At 39.6% G+C, this 22,314-nt stretch overlaps 1 protein-coding gene across 1 annotated transcript in view; it reads left to right on the top strand.

Annotated features, from left to right (window-relative positions):
• Positions 1–22,314, top strand: part of LOC109139107 (neural-cadherin) — a 267,154-nt gene that overhangs the window by 92,838 nt on the left and 152,002 nt on the right. The window contains exon 7 of the mRNA XM_027281561.1: positions 10,389–10,531. Within this exon, the coding sequence (XP_027137362.1) occupies positions 10,389–10,531 (143 nt within the window). The remainder of the gene's footprint in view (positions 1–10,388; positions 10,532–22,314) is intronic.

Here is a 22,314-nt window from a genome sequence, read left to right as displayed (position 1 = left end):
AGCAGGAGGAAGAAAAGGAGACCTATTTGTTTTTTTTTTATTTCATGTTTCCATGAGTTATGCACTCACATGCCCTCAGATCTACTCCTTCACTGCACGACTCTCGCTTCCTGGTGAATGACAGAATAGCAGCCTTTCATCTATGTGCTGTCACTTTGCCACCAGGACCCCATTACTGTACCTACCAACACCTTCCTGTTGCCACAGAAACCACCCCAGAACGCTTCTTGTGCTGTTCTTGCATGTGGGTCTATACACCTCACATGTATGTATTTGTGTGTTCAGGTCTGTATTTTTCTGTGATTTGTGACTGCATTTTTGCGACTGCAGTAATTTGACACCTTTGTGCTAATAATGAACAATCATCTTGAACAGCATGCAAGCATGCACATTGCAACATGATACAACAGGTGGAATTGATTATTAGGGGTGTGTTGCTGCTTATCGCTGTATAGATGCAGTTCACAATGATAACTGGCAGATTTTGGCGTTGAAATCACTGATTTTTAACAACTGGCACTTGGTTTCTTGATTTCAGACAGCGGTGGACAAAAGCAGACTTCTAATTTTTTGCAGACATTATCACCTGCGTCTGGGTGCTAATTAATTTAAACTCTTTGAGTTGGTTGGGAGTGCAGTCTGACATGATTATTAGAACCCAACAAAAAGGTCTTAGACATGAACCTGATGGCTGCAAACAAGAAATTATGAATGAATAATGATGCAGAACAGGCTGAAACGAAAGCTACACCTACAGGTAAAATTCCAGCATATAGGGCATGGAAATAAAGGAGCAGCCTTGTGTTGCAGGGTAGAGCTAGTTATGTGCTGTATTACATTATTTTATTTCTTTCAAACAGAACCACAATCCAGAGCTTAGATTTATGATTTGTTAGTTTTCCAAAGCAGTACTTTCCACTTTTGCATGAGAAAATGGTTTATGACGAAGCCAAAATTGGCAAAATAATCTTGACTTAACAAATCCAATACAAACAGTAAAGGGCAGGATTTGTTTATTTTATTAAATGCATTACTGTATAAAGTACTTGTAGTACTGCAACCTGCATCTGACAGCACTAAAACAAATCAAATACAAGCAAGCAAATAAGATACTTTAGATTGGAGTACTTTTATTTTGAAAATGATCAAAATATTCTAGCCATTATTCATAAAAGATATAAATAAATAAAAAAATAAATAAAACCAGGTCAAAACCTAGTATATGGCTGGACAGTCTATAAAATTCTAGAGGGCTTTTAATTTGAAAAGGTAGAAAGTTAGAGACCCTTCATTTTCTGGTGCACCCCAGAAGGCATAAGCTTTCTCTGGAGCTGTACCCACTGATGAAGCTCCTTTTTCGGTCAATTTAACACACACCTCTTCAGCTCCAGGGGATAAAATGTTGTCATTTGCAGGAATAATATTACATCTGCAAAGGGGGCATTCAACACCAGAAATAAAGTGTTTGAAAAGTTAGTTGTTCTTAAAGGTAACTAAATTGGCTACTACTTAAAGAGAATGGGTCTCAACTGCTAAGCCTTTGAAATGGACAGAGAATTTCAACAGGAAATCCTAAATATAGTATTTTTGTTGTTAGATATATTTGAGCTAGTTTCTATTCATCCTTGAGAGTAATGTTAGGTTAGCACTGTAGGCAAATAAATCTACTTAGCTGAACATACCAATGTTTGCAGCTTCTCATGATGAACACAAAGTTTAATCAATTCCTTAAATGTTACTTTATTACAACCCCATGCACACAGCTCGCAAGCTTTAAGGGACTGCTATTCCTAGGTCAGGGGAGTTTGTGAAAGAGATGAGAAAAGTGTGTGTGATTGATGATTTTCCTTAATATGACATGACTCTGATGACCAAAGTCACTGATATGATCTTTCTTTTAGTTTATTGTTTTGGTATCTTGGTATAAAGAGATGGCAGCAGAGACATCAATATAACTCTTGCTCAGGCATCACCCGTTATTGTTTTGGGAGACGTTTTCCTCCAGATCAGATTTCTCTTAAAAAAACCTTTATTTCTCATTCGCTGTGTTTTTTTATTCCCTGTATTAAGTTAATAAGAGAAATGACATAGTCCCCACAGTGCAATGGTAACATTGACCTTAGAAAAACAGATGTTCACAGCAGGTTGCCAGCAATAAAGTATTCCCACTCTGTTCATCATGGAGGCATAAAGCATGTTTTGACATGTGGCCAAAAATGTTATACAGTATATATGAAGAAACTTTTCTTGTTAAATTTGAGAAAGTAATTCTTAACATGAATGACTGTTTTAGGAACCTGGATCCTGGTTTTGATACACCTGAATATGCTATTTGTAGAAGAGCTGCAACCATTAGTTGCTTAATCCATTCATTTTTAATCGATAGTATTGTTAGAATAATTAATAGTATTGTTAGAATTGTTAATATAATTTTTAGAAAATCTGATCTGATTTCTGTTTTCAAATGTGAATATTTCTTATTTGGTTTTGTACGTGCTCACTGAATATCGTGTGGACTAAACAATACATTCCAAGACAACGTCTTGCAATACAAGAACAGTGAGTTTATCAAGAAAATGATCAACGGATTAAACAACAATGATAATAAATGTGAGTTGGAGCGCTCCTTCAGCAACATGCATACTTTGGCATAATAAGGTTTATGATCACTGTCTACAAAGTGTATCTTTAACTATATTTTAAGGTACTAGTTACTTGGAAATATGTGATAAACTAGTAGTGATCATCTACATGCTAAAATTAGAGCAGAAGTCTGGCACCAGTAATAAAAATATATTGTCACTCTCATTTTCCATCCCTGGTGACCAGGGGGAGGAGGCCAGCAGAACCAGTAGAACAGGACCAGATCTAGCAGAATATTGAAGGCAACAGAGTACAGTCAGACAGAGGAAAGTTCATCCTCAACAGCTGAGGCAATGTTGTTGTCATGCCTGCAACAACGCAGAAATTTGTTTACTCTTAGAATTGTGTACTCACACATTCACATGTATTTTCTATTGTTTTCTATGCTTCATGGAAATATCTGTCCTCAAATATGATGAAAACCTAGCTGGATACTTGTCTGCATGTAAAAGTACTGCACCAGCCTGTAAGGTTCTCCCCTAAAAAGACACACTAAAGATTCAACAGATCAAGCTTTCAGACTCATGCAAAGGTAAACAGACCAGAACCCAGCGGACATGTCATAGGGATATTGACAGAATCAGATATCATAACATTTGCTCACATATAATCCTCCGCTCACATATACTCATATCTAACCAACCACTTTAATAACATGGCATATTTAAACTGTTAGAGCCCTCACGTATCTCGCTATAGCAAATACTACTGCTTCAGTGCTTCTGTTGTAGCCATGTGTGATACAGGTTATCCCTACTGTTCACCATCAGCCCCACATCCACCACTGCATCTACCCAAATGCTTTGAGTGGGAATTGTTTTGTCAATACTGTCAATTCTTCCACTCAGTACTCAGATGAAGTGACATAATTCAGGTGCCAGCTCTATTTACTTACATACATGAATAATATGTAAAATGTGAGTAGAAATTGAGCAAAGCAAATGGAAATAGATTCCTGATTAATAGGGAATCCGATCGGAAGAATACCAGCAAATAAATAACAATCAGCGAGGAGCAGTTGGTCAGATCAGATGACAGTTTTGACTCCTCAGCTATTCAACACACTCTCACAGACACACATACTATTACTTCCTCCCTTTCCTCCATTCTCCATTGTTTCCTTATCTGGATAAACTAAACAAACTAAATAATTAAATTCAGTAATTAATTTTCACAACTGACATTAGTCACTGGCCCTAAGGGACACATCTATTTTTTTCCCGCGGACCAACAAACTGAAAACAAACTGAAACAAAAAGTAAAAAAAAAAAAGGTTAAAAAGTAATTGGGGTGTGGTGGTGTATGTCTGAGGTGGTTTTTCCATTGATTGCAACATTGATCGGGCCAAATTAGAATTGTGGTAGAGCCCAAATGTGATTGCAAAAGGCATCTCATGGTCCCAATGTCTCGCTCTGGCACTCACATAGGCAGTGTTTCAGACACCTACAAGTGTCTGCTTGCAAACATTAGAGAGAGGTATTTGTTGAAGTTAGGTTGACATACTGTAGGTGTCAAGTAGGATTAACCCCAACACCTTGTGAAAAAATGGCAATGGAAGCAAACCATTATTTCCTAGGTGTTTCCTAAGTCTGCTTTTCTGGTATGCTGGACACAGAGTTTGTGCATTTGTCTTCTTTCTTATCAGGCTCAACTCCCTCATTTCATTGTCAACACAGACATAATTTCATTATCTAATATTTTTTTTTACTTACTGCATTGAGTACTTGTGTTAGCACAATAGCACATTTTGGGGCAGAAGAGCTGATGACAAAGTTTCTGTTACACTGGTCCTTGAATGTACAATAAAGGATGATGAATTACCTTATATCAATTCTGGAACCAACAATTGTTTCTGACAAAACAATCTCACCACAAAATTCATTTAGCAGCTGTTCTGCAGCTTTTGATTGTAGTACACAATCTCTTTCAGCACGTAGTTTGCACAATTGCTGTTTAAACCCCCCCCCCCCAAAAAAAAAACATGGTGTTATTTGATCTAAAAGCTTTTTTTAAAACTTATTTCAATATCTAATATCGCAACATTACAAATAAAATGCCTGTTGCAAACTTAATGAATTAATTAATCTCCTTAGTTTTTTAATTATTTTAATTAATTGTTTTGGTCTGCAAAATATCTTATATGTCAGATAAACATAATATCCAACAGCCCAAGATGAAGATTATGCTTTACTTGCCAACAACAATTAAATGTTATGATGAAGCATGCATTATTATAGATGTATTAATATGTACCTAATAGATACAATCATGGACTGTTATAGCATACTATGGGGCTTTACTACAGGTAGTTGTTGATCTATAGGTAAGTATAGGTAGTCATAATGTATATCATGAGCTCCATCAGTCAATGTCTAGTTTATAACTAGTTGATTAGTCAACCTAATAGTCCATTATAATAATGTATGTTTTATGCTATTGCATCAGAAAGCTTTGTGTGGTCATGAAACATTATGAATGTCTTCCATCTCACTGTGAATGTCCCCATAATGCAGTACAGATGAGGTATAGGTAAAAAGTGTTACTGAAATGTTAACTTATAACAAAAAATGATGAGGCTTGCAGACCAATAAATGCCGACATTAGCTGTTGTTGCCGTTTCAGGCTGCTTGTAATCATAGGCCTAATTGTAAGCCAACTCCATTTGAATCTGTAATGATTACTCTGCCTGCATCTGTAATGCACGAGTAGAGTTAATTTGGGGAGTCAGGACAAAAGAAGCTTAGTAGCTTGTGTGAAAGAGTTGTGCATAAATTCAGCTGCTCAGACAGCATCTGTAATTTTGCCATCAAATTGCAGGCAGAAATGCATAAGGAGGCTTTAGTTCTTTTTGGCTTTCAGGTGAGATAAATACAAGCAATTATCTAATGATCTTTCAAATAGCTTCCTTAGACCACAAGTGGAAGCCGTTTGATCAATGTGCCCTATGTACCCTTAGAGAAACTGCATAATAAAGAAACACCGCACAGCATCTCCCCTTTCCTGACTTTCATATTGATCTGCAGGGTAGTGTGCAGCTTGCAGAGTGTGTGCTGAAATTACTCAACACTCCACAAACAGAGCAAACGAGTGGCACATCACTGATCTTCCCAGGCAGAACTAGTCCAACAATTGTTGAGGCAGAAAGACAGCAGTGACAGAACATGATCACAATGTTCAACTCCTAATGAGAGTACCTTGTTTTCAGTGAAATATGAATATGCCTCGTCGCTAGGGTGGAGTGACTGATGGATATATGTTTATGTAAGACAGTCGGAGTTACTAGACCTGCATTTTGAATGTGCATGCACATGTGCACTGGCAATGAGTCACTGACAAATGACAGCAGAAAGAACATCATTTAGTCTTGGCTTTTAGTCTCAATATTTAAAGTAAAGTAAAAAAAAAAAAACAGTATCATTTTGTCAGTTTGTACTGAAATATTGCATCTATTGGACAGATCCAATTTTTAAAATGTATTTATTTAGTTTTTTTTTTCATTGAATGGCATTTTCATGTGTTCAGCCAGCCATTTTTGTGTCAGTTTTTGTTCTGAACTAGATTGTGACCTCCTGTCTTTCTGAGGATCTTTGTTAAGATGCTGATCCACCAAGCTTACTTCAGTCCAGCTGTGGCAGTGATGTTACAGATTGCAAACAACTGAATACTCTCCCACGTCTCACCCTCTCCTTCTAAGCGTGTAGGAAAAACTCTGGCTGCCAAATTCATCAATCAATTCATAAAGGCCATATCTAGATCAGTTATAGTTGCTGGGCTACTGTACAGAATGGTCAGTTCAAAATGTGATATATTCAGGTAATTATACACTAATGCAAACATACTGATGAAAATTATACTCAATTGCTGCAAAGAAATACTCCCAACTCTGTTCTTTCCAGAGATGATGGGAACCTGACTGAGTACATCATGTTTTTTTCACCACATGCACAGAGAAAGATTTCCCTGTGTTCTGGTTGATAGATAGATAGATAGATAGATAGATAGATAGATAGATAGATAGATAGATAGATAGATAGATAGATAGATAGATAGATAGATAGATAGATAGATCAGTAGTATTGGATATAGCAAGATAAGTGAGGGCTCTGACAGTTTAAATATGCCATGTTATTAAAGTGGTTGGTTAGATATGAGTATATGTGAGCGGAGGATTTCATGTGAGCAAATGTAATGATATCTGATTGGAGACAACTGATCAGTGCAGTGCTTCAAGGTGGATGGGGAGACAGAATCTGGTCCAGCTGCTGTCCGGGGGCTCTGTCTCCTGAAGAGTTTGTTGACGTCCCTCTCCAGGATGGAAAGAGCCATCACTGAGGTGGGTTGGGTGGGGTGGAGGGGGGACCTTTAAGGTGGGCATTGGTGGAGGTGCCTAGGCCCCTGCTGAGGTGGGGTCTTTCAAAGTGGCAATATAACTTGTTCAGGTCATTGGCTAGGCTTTGGTCATTGTTGGAGTGAGGGGCTTTAGGCTTGTAGTTGGTGATCTGCCTGAGCCCTTTCCAGACAGCCGCAGAGTCATTGGCTGAGAACTGATTTCTCCACAGGCTTGTATAATGGTGAGAGCAGGGTTAGGTTGTGGCCTGACCTGCCCAGTGGTGGCAGGGCAGTGGAGATGTACGCATCCTTAACATTTGCGTACAGCAGTCTTATTTTCACGGGTGGAACATTTGACAAACTGGTAGAAGGCTGGGAGTGTGGATGGGAGAGAAACATGGTTAAAGTCACCTTTGATGATGACGAAGTCCTGCAGTCACGGTGTGGATGACGTCACACGCTGCATCCGCGTTTCCAGATGGAGGAATGTAAACAGTGATGGCGAGAACACTGGTAAACTCCCTTGGCAAATAATATGGACGAAGTCCGACAGCGATGAGCTTGATGTCCAGGCTGCAGACCCGCTCTTTGACAGAGACGTGCCCGGGGTTACACCACCTGTTGTTATCATGGCAAGTCCCCCTCCTTTCTTCTTGCTGGACGTGGTGGTCCCTCTGTCGGCTTGAACCGTCTGGAAGCCAGGAATGGTGACATTAGAGTCTGGTATCTGCTCGTGCAGCCATGTTTCTGTGAAACACATGATACTGGACTCCCTGTACTCCCTCTGTGCCCTGGCGAGAGCTTCCAGTTTGTCCATTTTATTTTCCAATGACCTCACGTTTCCAGTGATGACTGCAGGGATCTAGGGCTTAAACTTCCTCTTCTTCATCCTCTGTTTAACCCCCGCTCTTCACTTTATTTCCTCTGGTATGGTGGGTCTCTCCGGCCAATAAAAATACAAAAACGACAGTAATACCCGGAGCTACTACAACAGGCACCCACTAGGACGGTGCCATCTTGCATATCACCTTGCTTGTAAATAGTAACTGTTTAGACTGACGCAGTAGTAGTGAACTGCCTTTTCTGTAGCAGCAATAAACTTCATGTTTTTGATCATCAACAAGTGTGGACTATTTATGTTACACTCCCTACACCTTAGACAGGGACGTAACACTTGATACTACTGTATCAAGAGTGACTAGTTTGATTCCCAAGTTTTTAAACAAATGAGTTGTCCATTTGGGAATTTTATTTTGCTGCCCTAGGCTAGCCAATAGTTTTATTTCCAAAAAATTTAAATAGTGTGTCATTTAGACTTTTCAAATGTGTATGATGCGTGCTTGCTTCAGAGCAATCCATCATTATAAGTGTGAAAAGTCTTACTTAGGAGGTACTCCAGGATTTGTAAGTAATGTATTAGTTAAAATGTTTTCATCCTAACACAGCTGGCTGGACGTATCAACCCATGTGATATCTGCTATTCCCATAAGTGCAGCTAAAATTTGTCCCAAGAATGTAGAATGTGACCCACATGTCAGCGAGGTAAAAAGCCCAGCCTTTCAAGAAAAGTTTTGCTTTCAGGCACATCAGTGGTTCAGAGATGAATGTGTAAGGCCATTGAAGTTCAAAGCTGAAGTTCAAAGTGCTACTGTAAGATACAAAGACAAAACTGAAGCTGAGCTCCGTTTGGTGCGGGAGGATGATGAGAAATAAGACAAGTAAGCTTTAATGGGTACATACATAAAAGATACTGATATAAATGTCAAATACAGACAGTTGTAAATATATTATTTTTGTCTTCCCCTTGACTATACATAATATTCATATGATTCTGTAGTATTCTATATATTTTACATACATACATACATACTTACAGTATGCTTTAGATAGGCCCCTTCATGCATTTTGTGCATTTTGTGTCTCCTACACACTTGGAAGGTGGGGGTTATTCCTTTGGAACTTCATTACTTGATGCCACTCGATTCTACACACAAGTCCTTGAATCATATCACTTGATCATAGGAATTGATTAAGAGAACCCGAGAGACGCCTCTGTTTGTAGAAGATGAGCTTACAATCCTGTCGGTTCTGTTGTGCGTTGCTCAGGAAAACATTACTTAAAAGCTTTAAGGAGAATTGTAAAAGCATTGCTGTCTAGGCTGCTGTCAAGGGCACACTCTTTCCCCTGCCCCTTGTCCACTGATTTAGAAGCCAGCAATTGACATACACAACCTTATAATTTGATTAGTGTCCAGCCATTCCGGATGTCCTCCAGGATAGTGATGCAGACCAGTGGCCAACACAACCAGGGAAATGATTGCTGTCATTCGGAAGATGGGTTGTGTGATGGGTGGGGGTTCAAGAGTCTGTGACGCTGGAGGAAAATGTTCTGTATGTTTTCACTGTATGTCCATATGAGTTATGGTGGTGACCAGATTTGAGGTTATTTTGAATTCTGCAATGCATGACTCTGCTGGTTTGTATTTTTGGAGCTGTTCACAGCTGGGGCTCATGGTGAAACCAATTAACTAGCTGGTGTAACAGGAAACTGACAATGCTGTGTTTGGGAAAGCTACTTCTCATTAAACACATGGCACTTAAAACCGATGATGTCTCTGGTACGTTGAGTTTGTTCACCATGTTGGAAACCTGTTCTTAATGTGTCAGAACTGTACACTTAGGATCACGTCTAAGAACCTCTTACCTCATGTGAAAGTCACAGTTGGGCCCCTTGAGGCTGTAGATGTAACACTGGATGAAAATGGTCATGGTGTGCAACACAACGATTAGTGCAGCTATTGCTCAGCACACTGAACAAAGTCATGACTTGCTATGGTTAAGAGATGTTTGTCCTGAGAAATGGCAGAAAAAAAACATGTTAACACGGCCAAAGCTTTGATTTTTGATCATTAGGCTGTTATGGTCTATGCAGTGCAATTTACCCTGAAGACCTTTGGTGCATGCCATTGAATGCGTTGTTGCATTTACCTTTGTTTCTTATCCTTATTTCTTCGTCCTTTTTAGGTATTTTTAAGTATTTTTTTCTTTAACAGGATATTAGGCCAGCCCTGTTTGTTTGTTTGCACTAATTGAATTTGATATTCAAAGATCCGCTGAATAAGAAATCACACTAATGAGGTTATAATGCATAGTAAGGGAAAAGTACTGGTGCATTTGGTAGAACTCCAAATGGATTTACTTGTGACTCACTTATGATTCATATCAATCAATATTATTCTGTAGATATTGCAGCTTGTTTCCATATGAGCCTCTTTGTTCTACTACAGACATGAATTTGATGGAATTGATCTAATGTTGTTGAATGTGTCTCATGTTCACCTTCACAGCCATGGTTTGGACATGTGTCTTTCCACAGATAAGCGTGTTGATTGTGTGTTTTGTATGTGTTTCATCAGATATCGGACGTTCGTCTCTGAGGACGCAGGCCCTAACACACTTGTTGCCACAGTGCTGGCGAAGGACCCTGATGGAGATGGGATCACGTATAAGATTACCACAGGAAACGAGGAGGGTAACTTTGTCATTGACAGCCAAAAAGGTTAGACATGTTGATTTTTTTTTTTTTTCAAATCATCTGTCCTTTGCTCTCTTAATCTTCTCATTCCATAAGTATTAATGAATTTGTAAGCAGTGCCAACAGACATGTGTGTATTTTCATGTTCCAACATTCCTGTTGTTATTTTGCTATTCACTTGCATACATTTAGCCCAAATCATGAAATATCCACAAAGATTGCTTTTTTTTCTGCAGTTATTTTCACCCTGCCTGCTCTCCCTGCTATATATATGTACACTGTATAAATGTAAACGCTCTGCAGTTTGTCAAGTGTGCCTCAGAGGATCTTGACAATATGCTTCACATAGTGCATATAGTTTTATGTCCTTCACCGTGTTCATTATTCTGTGGATGAGGATGCTTCACCAGCCCCTTCTTATACTGCAAGAAGCTTTGTCAAGGATATTTAAATCCTGACAGGTCGTGTCATGGAGACGTTAGAGTAATCAGCCAATGTGTGAGGTGCATTTCCACACTGACTTTGTAACAAAATATCATCTGAGGTTTATAGTCACACATCTCAACCTCCTCTGAGGCAGGAGCAGCAATGCCAGAAGCAATGTGAAATGGGAAACTGCGTTAATGACGCAGTGTGTATGTGTGTGTGTTTCTGTGCGGTAAAAGGGATAGGGGAGTGGTGGCAGTTTCATAGTGGTTCGACCCTTTTGTAAATTACAACCCCCTCTGAATCTGCATATCATATTATAGGGTAATATGATGACTTTTACAAATTCAATTACTCAAAACTTCAAGGCACAATTTCCTCTGTTCACCAGCAATGACATTCACTGTCAGCTGATAGTGGCGGTCATTTTATCGAGCGGGGAGAAGACTTGTAGCTTATAACTCGATTCCATCGTCTATCAGATGATGAGCGCAGGCTTTGCTTTGCCATTTTTTATTGTTCGGCTCTAATTTGCATGTGGTCACATTGACCAAATTTCTGCCTGTCATCGCTCATTAAAGGTTAACTTTTTATTCCAAGTTTGCGTTCCTAGATCGAACGGCTTTGTATTAAACGTCACATGTAAAGGCAAAGTTCAAATTCTGTCTGGATGTCAGGCAACTTCTGATTCGCCTGCTAAATTTGTGTTTATGACTCCATGTACATTCTGGTCAGCAATTTAGATGCTAGTGTGTCTATTCACACTAATGGTACTTAGTCCACATTGATCGATTAAGCCATTTATTTATTTTAGTTAAAAAAAAAAAATTCTGAACAACATTCCTTATGCCTTATTTCCTTATTAACTGAACCAGTATACAACTACTGTACTGATGATGTAGTTTATAGTAAAATAAGTATCCTCATGTTCTGGCCGTTAAGGGGAGTGATGAAAGAAGATCACAAACAGGCAGCACCAAATTCAAGGCAGTTACCTCACAGAGAGCCTAAAGATTTAAGTTTTCAGGGTTTTTTTTTTCCAAGTAATACAATTTTTCTCACAGCCTGGTAGCAAATGTACTGTGGGTTGATACTGGTCTTCTGCCTGCACGTTGGCAACCACTGTTTAGTGTATAAGAAGTCTGAAAATACATCTTGTGGTGATGTCTTCACATTGTTGGTTTGAAACAAGTAAAAAGTAGCAAAACTTTAGATTTTATTATCATCTAGAACCAGCCAATAGACCTTAAACAATAGCAGCTGTTATGGATAATGGTAACAATGGCTCCATCCCAGTAAGCGAGCCAGAATGCACAATGCCAGGACCCTCAAACTGAAGCAGCTAAATGGAATTCAGTCATGATTAATTTCAGTATTTGTACCTGTGCTTTTCCCACTGTAATATGTCAAAATATCTTCAGAGGAAAAGACCTGGGTTTGGAATCTTGATTATTGACTTGAAGGCCCTGAATCCCAACACAGGTGGCTAATTAGATCAGAGCTCAACCTAATAGGCACAACAAAATTTACAGCAGAGTCAGAGAGGTCTCAGTCAAACACAGTCTGTGCACACCCACACAGTCCCGAAACCATGGGTTTGCAGGGCCTTTTTTAAAGGATAAGCCTGGTGATGTTTTTCTTACTGTCAACAAATCCTAAGACAAGACCAAGACTATGTATATCCTGTGAATCCATAACCTGATATATCCCTCTCCCTGTACCACAGAGCTCCATTGTTTCCACAAATGATGGACACACATTAGTGACACATGAACACAGATACTGTAGTTTATTCTGGTCTGTAATACACTGACTTTACTGCCCTAAATACTCACTCGAGCACCAAATGTGTATCTGTCTGTTAAGGTGTAATATTCTTTGGTTTTGGTCTTGAACAAGAATTAATAAAATAATGCAGCATGGTAGAAGCTTTGAAACTGCAAATGAGACCAAAAACACAGGAGGAAACTGTTCAGTGGTGGTTTGACTCAGCTAATTCCTTTGTCAGACATGAATCTGGCCTCTTTATAAGTGTACAAAATGTGAGGTAAAACAGCCAATATACAAAATTCCAAATTTGCAGCACAATACTGAGCTTCTTCGATTGTGCTGCTACATTTTTTTCTGTATTATCACAGCACATGTCCTGATTAAGCACACCTTTAGAAGCGATGGATTTACAGTAAATCCACCACTCATATTTAGACTTGTGCACACACAGTGGAAAGTCAGCGTAATGCAGATGCACACAAAGGCACTACACAATTTGTCTGCATCAAAGTGTGTGAGCCAAAGTGTGACACCATAATACGTGTAATATGATCCAATATCTTGTTTCAAAGAGCCCAATATTTGGTCATTAAAACTGTTTTATGATTCTCATAATGGAAGGCGAACACATTGGTTTCCTCCCACCCTCTCCAACCCCATCTCATTCTCTCCCTGCTACTGATGAAAATCGTTTATTGCCTCTTCTCCCCTCTCATTGCCGCCCCCCTTACTCATCCTAAATGTCCGACAATCATTCAAGCGATTGTTTTCCTCCCTTCCGGCAGGAGCAGCTCTGCCGGCCTCCCTCTCCATGTTAATTTGCCTGTAACTCACCCCAGAATACAGTGTGTTTCCCAGAGATTTAAGGCGCCCATTAGGATCTGAGCAGACCGGTCAATATGATGATCACGCTCTTCCTATTAAAACCCATAAATACAGAAACACCCGCTCCGTTGGAGGGGAGGAAGTATTTACTGACAGCTAAGGGGAAATGCTGGCACCAATAAATAGGCTTCGATCAACTCCTTCTTTTCTCAGCTAAGTTTTATGGCATTTCAGAAAAGAGTATTTCTTTGAGAGGGAGGCAGTGAAGACTGCTAGATAACCGTTGTTGTAGCATTGGCCGTCCTGTTGCCTTGTTTTATTTCTATTATTTAGTTTTTTCTCCTGAACTGCTTGCCTCCTATCTACTGTTTGGTCTGATGTGCTGACCCGCATGTGATCCCAGCTTTATGTAACAAGCCCACGTTGTTTTGCCCTCATTCTTCTCCCATAGTTCCCTCTGGCAAATATATTGTTATTCTCTCTTTCTCTACCGTGCTATTCCACTTCCTAAACTGTTGTGTTTTATAGCGCCGCCTTCTTCTTTTTTGTCACTCTATCATCACTTGGAATTTTTTGGCACGATACTGACTAGTAGAGGCACACCCTCGGTCCATCTCCTCCTACCCTCCACCCCTTTCTCCTCCATCTTCTTTGTTATCTCTCATCTATCCCTTGCTTCGTTCTTATTCTTCCTCCCTTCTGGCTGCCTTTATGCGAAGTGACGGCTGCTCACTGACCCCCGAGGAAACATCTTCTCCATCTCTGATAAGCGATGATATGTGCTGGCCCTGTTGGCTGCAACACACACACACACACACACACAGACACACACACATTTTACTGCATAATAAATATTCTCTTTCACATACACATAACGTTTCGACAAAAACATGCGCACATGCTGTTACACATTAGACACATACTGTACACATACACACATATTTAGATATACCCAGAAACAACCATAACATGAACAACCACCTGCGTGTATACAAAGAATTACACACAGCACCAAACATGCATGTATGCATCTCACACACATACAGGTCAACACACCCAGAGACACACATACTGAACACACACACAGCCGTAACCCATACTACAGGGACACATATCTCATAGATTAGAAGAGACGCTCGCTGTATGCTTTGTTCTTGGAATGTCCTAAAACCTTTTCCATGTCCCATTTTCAACCACTTACCCAGCATGTGTTGCTCTCATCTAAGGCTTTTAGGCCCTATTAGATGTTTATGCCAACCAGAGGCAGAGTAAAGTAGGGATCGGACTACAGGGCGCCTCCGGTGCTCCCTGTATATGTAACACAGCAAGCAGGCTGTGGCCTCTCTGTGTCTGCCTGCTGCCTTTAGTGAACTGGTCACATTTATCTGGCCTTCTGTCTCAATTCATTAAGCATGAGTGCACTCCCTAGCGCTGTTGAAGCAGTGTGGGTGGAGAGAGAGTAGGGTGGACTAGTCCTTACACTCTTAATGCATATTTGGAGGATATACGTGTTTGTTTGTTTATTTTATGAATTTTATAAAATTCTAATTCACCATTCTACCAGGCAAGAGTCCAACTTCTTTATTTTTTAGTATGACTACTGCTACTACGTCTATCCATCACTACTGCAAAACCTACTGCTACCATTACTGTGGCTACTTTTACTACTGCAGTACTGCTTCTACTGATGTAAAAGGTCTGTCCACTGAAATTACTGTAAAATTAGTTTAAAAAAATCACACACCAGAGATGGTGTTAATTAAAATGCTTTGAGGAATATTTCTGTCTTCATTCCAACACTACTACTGAGGTGAATGGAATTTCATTTGAGGCGCTCAGGGCAATAAACAACAACATTCATAATCCACAGAGCACACAGAGCCAACAGTTTTCATAGACACTTTCAACGGAGAGTTTTCACTTTGAGGTCTGTAGATTATTTATGGATCTGTTCACCTCCATTCTATCAGAGTGGAGGCAGAAATCTGTGAATATCTCAAAGTCGGCAAATAAAACGGGATGGCAATGTAAAACTATTATTGACTGAAATGTCTTAACAACTATTAGATGGATTGCCATTACATTTATTTAGACATTTATGATTGTCCCCAGAGGATTATTCCGAATGTCTTTAGTGTTTCCCTGATTTTCCTGTAATTTGCTGGTGGCAGTACACACACCCAGTCAAATATCTCATCAGGTAAATGTGTGTGTGTCAGATAAATTGCCACAGAATTTGGTGGCACATGGTGGATACCACCATGATCTTAACATTTGTGTTTTTAGTGAAATATCTCTAACTATTGGACCAGTAACCAATTAAGTTCTCAAGCTCACTGACACTGATTTTATCATTACTGTACACCTTCCTGTGCATATTTACACAGTAAAGAACTTGACATGTTATGAAATTTGGTACAGACATTTATGTCCCACTCAGGATAAATTATGATCCATTAACCATTTATTCAGCACAAATATTTAAATTTCTCCAAAGGTTTGCTCTCTGATCAAATACCTGCTAAAAATGTAGTTTCCACTCGCCTCAGCTGTGCTGATATTTACCATTCTGATCATGGTAAACCGTTTGAACCTGCTCAAAACATTAGCCTTTATTTCAGAGCAAGTGTAGTCTCAGTCTTCTTTTTCTTTCTTTTTTTTAAAGTGGGCTAACCTTTTTATAAAGCACCTGTGAAGACAGTGCTACAACATCGACACATGTCATGTATGGGCACACATAACACTTACTGTATACTAAGCCCCTATTGTACCACTTGCCATTATTATTCATATTAATACATCCTAACGTGCAAATAGATGTCAACTTTAATTGTAGTATTGGACTAATCCATATTTAAACAGATAGTTAATTTATGTATTTATTTTTTGTGACTGGATGTATTGACCCAAGTCGATTGCTAGAACAATTGTTCTAATTTTGGCCTCATTGTAACTCCTGTTTTTATTTATTTATCATGATCTCTTGTAAGCCCATTCTACAATGCAACCCCTATCAGCCCTAGCCATGCACCATACAATAGCCTATTTGGGTTTGTATAATGAGAATTCGGAAATAAAACATCCAGGTTTCTGTTGTTTGGAAATCGTGGAAATGTTTTTTTAGTAAAGGTGTCCAGATAGGTGGTTTGGCTTGGATACACCCAGCTGCTGCTGTGGCCAAACTGGGAACTGAAAGTTAGCAACACAAACACTGACTGAGTGTTGATTATTAAAAGTCTGGTCTGCATCACCAAGGAAGGAACAGAGTGAATTGCATACACAGACTAGTTTGTACTGGAGGAGAGGATACAGCGGTGTTGCGGTTGAAATGCAAAGAAAGGTGATGCAGGCTTGTGTACAGGTCATTGTTTATGCCTTAGACACTAAGTATGCTGAATAGACTTCCAGTTAAATATTGAATTTGGCCTGGGTCTTTAAAAGTGTTTCCATCATGATTTCTATTGAGCTCACAGAGGCCGTTTATGAGATCAATGTAGATCTGAGGAGAAAAGAAATGTGCGGGGGGCTGATATTTTTATTGGCAGATTGTCACACTCTATAGCCAATGGCATTGTTTACAGCGTGCATGTGCGTGACCCGCACCAGGGCGGGATCTGAACACGGACCATCTGCGTTAAAGTTAAGCTGCTTAGCTAGCATGGCCTCCTCTCAGGGTGAGGCCCTGGCATAAGCGTTCTGTGCGATTGTTCAGGGCCACAACTGATAGGGGGGCCACACTTTCACTTTTTGTTGCTCACTCTTCACTCGGGGTACGGTGTTAAGTTGACTGACCGGCTCAGGGGCTGCCAACTCACACACAATGACTGCGAGACCCACGCAATTAACTATTTTCACATGTACTGGCTTCATTCAGCGTTTCTCCCTCCCCTCTGGCACAGTGCGTTACTATGGTTACCACTCAGTTGTTCTGATATTGGGTATTAACAGTGAGTTACTATGGTTACAGGGACGCCCTGAAACTTTGTAATCGTTTTCAAGTTTTTGGTTTGCATAATGGTACAAAGTCATGAATATAGTCTCATTGTGAAAATCAATGCTGAAACCTGGTGTTGAGACCTTCCCTTTGATTATTAACAGTGTGATAGTCGGCTAATGGCAGAAAGGTGCGAACTTGCCATCAGGTTTGAACTTGCCACATGGCTGGAAAAGTTGCACTTGTTATTTAATCCTGGTGCTGTTTGTTTCATGTATTTTTTTCTGTTAAATGATGAGAGGCTCGCTGGAAACAATAATAATTGGAAGAAAAATGAAACATGTATTGAAAAGTGACCAAAAGTCATTGGTCAATACTACGTCAAAAAATACAAACGGAAATCAGGTCCCTTCTTCTTGCCTACAGATTTTACATTCATATGCAGATATCTGCAGAGACTAGTCATATTGATGCTGCTGTCTAGTGTATTACTGTACTTACACAAGACAGCATAACAGGTGGATAAAGTATGGGCACAAATTGATGGTGGTTAAAAAGTGTAGGTCCAAATGGTACAGTATATCCTAATGTTGGTAAAGGCTGGAGAGGTGGAGGCCTGAGATTCAACACCAAGACTAGAGGGCTTGGTTGAAAAATATGTGTATATTCCTCAAAGGTACATATCAAATAAGGCATTGTTATGGTATTGTATCGAGAGTTGGTCCTGCAAATGCAGTGGCTGTCCTTTCTTCCTGGGGACAGGGAACATGTCCAATATAAACATCTGTTAGGGGACAGTCTTACATTCTTAGATTTATCTATGCTATTAATATTAAGAACATTCAAATTAAGTATGTTTATTTTCTTTATTTATTTTTTATATCAGTGAATCACAAAGGAGTATCGCTGTCTGGGACGGAGTAGCCAGGTTTCCTGTGAGCTTGACAATATATCAACTTGGCACTGGGAATAACAAACACACAAAAGCAAAGCCCTGTGATGCTGTGTTTTAATAATGTAGCACAGACTAAATTCTCACATAATTTAATGTGACAAATTCCTCAAGGAATTTGTGGATGGCTTCCTGTTTGCCATCTGCTTCTTTTGTGTAGCACAGTTCCAATGGCACTGGCTGATCCTCAAAATGTCAAAATGTAGGCAACCTAGCAGGAGCCATTTAGAAATTATGCTGTTTGTATGTTTAATATTAAAGGCATTTGTGTTTCATAGCGGTAAAGACTCAAAACTCCGAGCTGACAGAGCATGTCAGCACTGTGCCGCAGAATGATGTAAAAAAAAATGGGTCAAATTTACAGAATGAAAAAAACTGAAAATGACCTGAAACTGCAGGCATGTGGTGAATTTGTGTTAAACCACAAAATCCCCATTCCCTTAACTCAAAATGTTGTCCCTGTGAAATAACACGACATTAAATTAGGTTATGAGGCATATTAATTATCCACATACAAGCTTTAGCAAAATATCCCCTCAGTTGTGTGGCTGGCTGCAGCCTGGCCTATAAACACCCACTTCTGGGCATCATTGTACTCGGCATAAACCTCTGCAGCAGCGTTTGCTGGATATAAGTGTATGTGTGCCTTTGTGTGTATTTTACTGTGTAGTTGTGTGTGTATGAGCATATTTATGCATTTATATGTGTCTGACACAATGTATGTGACACGTCTTTCTTGAGGCAAAGCTTCTTCCCCTTACACCTCTACGACTGTAAATTGGAATCATCTTTCCCTCTCTCTCTCTCTTTCCACCCCTGTCTATTTTTATCTTTTTTTTCCTCACACACACACACACACACACACACACACACACACACACACCTACTCATACCCTTAACCATAGACAGCAGTGCCAGGGAACCATCCATTGTGACAAACACCGCAAGGCAGACACCCCCTCTATGGCAATCCTCCATCTCTTGTGCAACAACACACAGACACACACACACACACACACACACACACACCCGTGCCTGTGGACGCTGAAAGGCAAACATAAGGGACATACTGTACATGTGCAGTTCAAACATTAAAAGCTTGTACAACATTTGCTTTCCTTTATCATTAATTTCTAAGACACATGTGTCATGTTGGTGCAATAGCTATGGATGCACACACATAAAAAAATCCAAAATCATATATTGTCTGGATGTAATCTGCCTCATCTGTCTCCTTGCTCTGGTAAACAGAGATAGAAGGATGAATAGTACAGGCACACACATGTATCTATGATAAGCATACATATGATTCCAATTTCAGGCTCTTGTGAAACAGCAACCAAATGAACACATGACAGCCATAGCACCTGCCCCCTGCCTCTGAAGATAAGGAGGATGTAATAAGTGTGTCTGCACTTTTAGCCCACACACACAGACACACACACACACACACACACGCACACAGACAAAGTAAACAGAGCACCGAAGGGTGAGATGAATACAGAGTGGAAGAGAGTCATTCAAAGCAGAGAGTGGGATGCAGATGAGACGCCTACACCAGACTGAAAGAGTGAGTCAGTAAGAGAGAACGAGAGAAGGGATGAAATGGAATGCCAGAATGATGGCGCTTAAAGGGAATACCAATCATTTTAACTATTCATATGTTGTGTAGCCATAATTAATGAAATCTCTCTCAGAATGAAGAACTAAAATAAGAAAGACCGTTCTCTATCTAGGCTTTGCTTTTTTTTTCTATATTTACAAGAAGACACTAATGCGCCCTTGCTAAAGCTGAGTGTTAGGGATCGTTTTCAGCCCGGTACTCCTTTTTCTATGGCAACATGTTGATTGTGTTGCATATTTATAATTTCATTATATAGATTTCACATCTCAAAAGTACTGTATCCACAGATGATCAGTGATAGTTGAATCTGTAGTTGAGTGTTTTTTTCATTTATTAAGCATCTCTTGCTACCAAAAATTGAAATTTTCTGTCATTCAGACCTTTAAAAAATGTCCCCTTTAACAAGCGAGTGTCTCGTGTAAGGTCTTATTTTATTCAAAAACTCAGTAATGATGATTTGCTCTTAAGAATTTGTTTTCCAAGCATGTGTTCAGTCATTTACCACAGACATAAGACAAACAAAAGAAACAAAACACTAAACCCACAAACCTTAGCCTCCATTTAAGATCACAGACACTTCAGTGCATGTTGAGGCTTCACTTCAATGAAAATACTGACGAGATGAGGGACATGGGAACACTTCAGCTCCATCTTCTTTCCTACTAACACAGTTGATCTTCACGTGAGGATGTGAGAGATCCTTTTTTTGTCTGCAAAGTCAGCCTTGATTATTTGTTATAGCCTTTGTTTAGTATGATAAGCTGAATCAATGTCGACCCAGAATTTTCAACTTTCACAGTTACACTGGCACAGTCCAGTACTTATTGCAACTAAGATGGAATTAAAATCTGTCAAATGTCAAAACATAAAATGAAGCTTAATGTTGACACAGTTACTCCTGGCTGTCCCTCAATGTTTCTAATGTAACTAATATAGGGCTGCCACGATTAGTCGATTAGTCACGACTTAGAACAAAATCGTCGACAACTAATTTAGTAGTCGACGCATCGTTTTTTGTTTTTTTTTAACTTTGCTTTTCTCTCGAAACTGCGTAAATGATACCATAACACAGACCCTCCAGGAATGTTGCGATTTGCAACTTCAACGCAACTTCAGTGAATCCCCGTGAATTCAGGGCGGTGTTGCAATTTTAACCAATCACCGTGATTTTTTTCTGCAACTTCTGCGCAGTCCACCCGGGGGATTGAACTCGACAGGTCAGGGACGGCCGCACGGTGCGGGAGGATCCCCTCGTGGGACCTCTCCCCGGCACTGACTGGCCTCCGCCGGGCGCATTTCCTCCGTGGCGGCTCTGGGTCGGCATGGAAAGATTCGGGGGCGAAGGTGGCTCACGGCTCCGTCTGCGATATTTACAGCGCCCGCCCATCCACCCCTCTCCGGGACAGTCAATTTACATATGATCCGATTAGTCGACTAATCGAAAAAATAATCGGTGATTAGTCGACTGGGCAAGAAGCCACGTAGCCACAAAATGTGCTAAATGGAAGATCAGCAGGCTAACCAACAAAATTAACACTAAAACAAAACCAGTAACGTTATCAGTTCATCATTGAGGTTCATCAGGTAGAAATTCAAAGTATGCACATGTTGCATCAAAATAAACTTTATTTACTCGTTCTTCTGTCCTGAGGTTGGGGACCAATGTAGTGTAGCTGACTAAAACCATACAGTTATTAAAACAGAAGTACATTTGTTGAGTTTCACTCAAAATACAATAAATTAGGTCTGCAGATGTCCCTCATGCCCATGTAAATAATGCTTGTTAGGCCAAGAGCATATTGACTAACTGATTGACACAGAAGGTGTCATCGCTAGTCTCAGTTACACAGATAGTTACCAAGAACACATCAACCAAATATGATCTAACAACTAAAATACTGAAAGCCACTGTTTTTTTTTACCTGTTCTCCCTTTGCTCTGGTCCTAGTAGTTAATAATAGTGTAGGACCAAATAAATGAAAATGGATTTGATAAAATGAGAAGAGATTTTCAAGTGGAGCTTTGTTTGAATCGAGCGGGAAAAGTGAAAAACTATAAACAAACGTAAATGTAACAACCAATGTTCTGTAATGGTTCATTACCATATCTGGTAAACATGTTGTCAAATCAGGTCAGTTGAAGAAGGTGTTTGTATCTTTTGGATTTTCAAATTCCAGCTGGATGTTACCACTGTAAACACTGTAATGATATCCTGTTTTTCTCAAGCTTAGTTTGAACAAATAGCCAGTATTAACTGTCTTTATATCAGTAACAGC

The sequence above is a fragment of the Larimichthys crocea genome, chromosome VIII (genome assembly GCF_000972845.2).
Source record: "Larimichthys crocea isolate SSNF chromosome VIII, L_crocea_2.0, whole genome shotgun sequence".
Lineage (NCBI taxonomy): Eukaryota > Metazoa > Chordata > Actinopteri > Sciaenidae > Larimichthys > Larimichthys crocea.
Note: the sequence above shows the minus strand (reverse complement) of the source record. Positions and strands in the feature narration are given on the sequence as shown.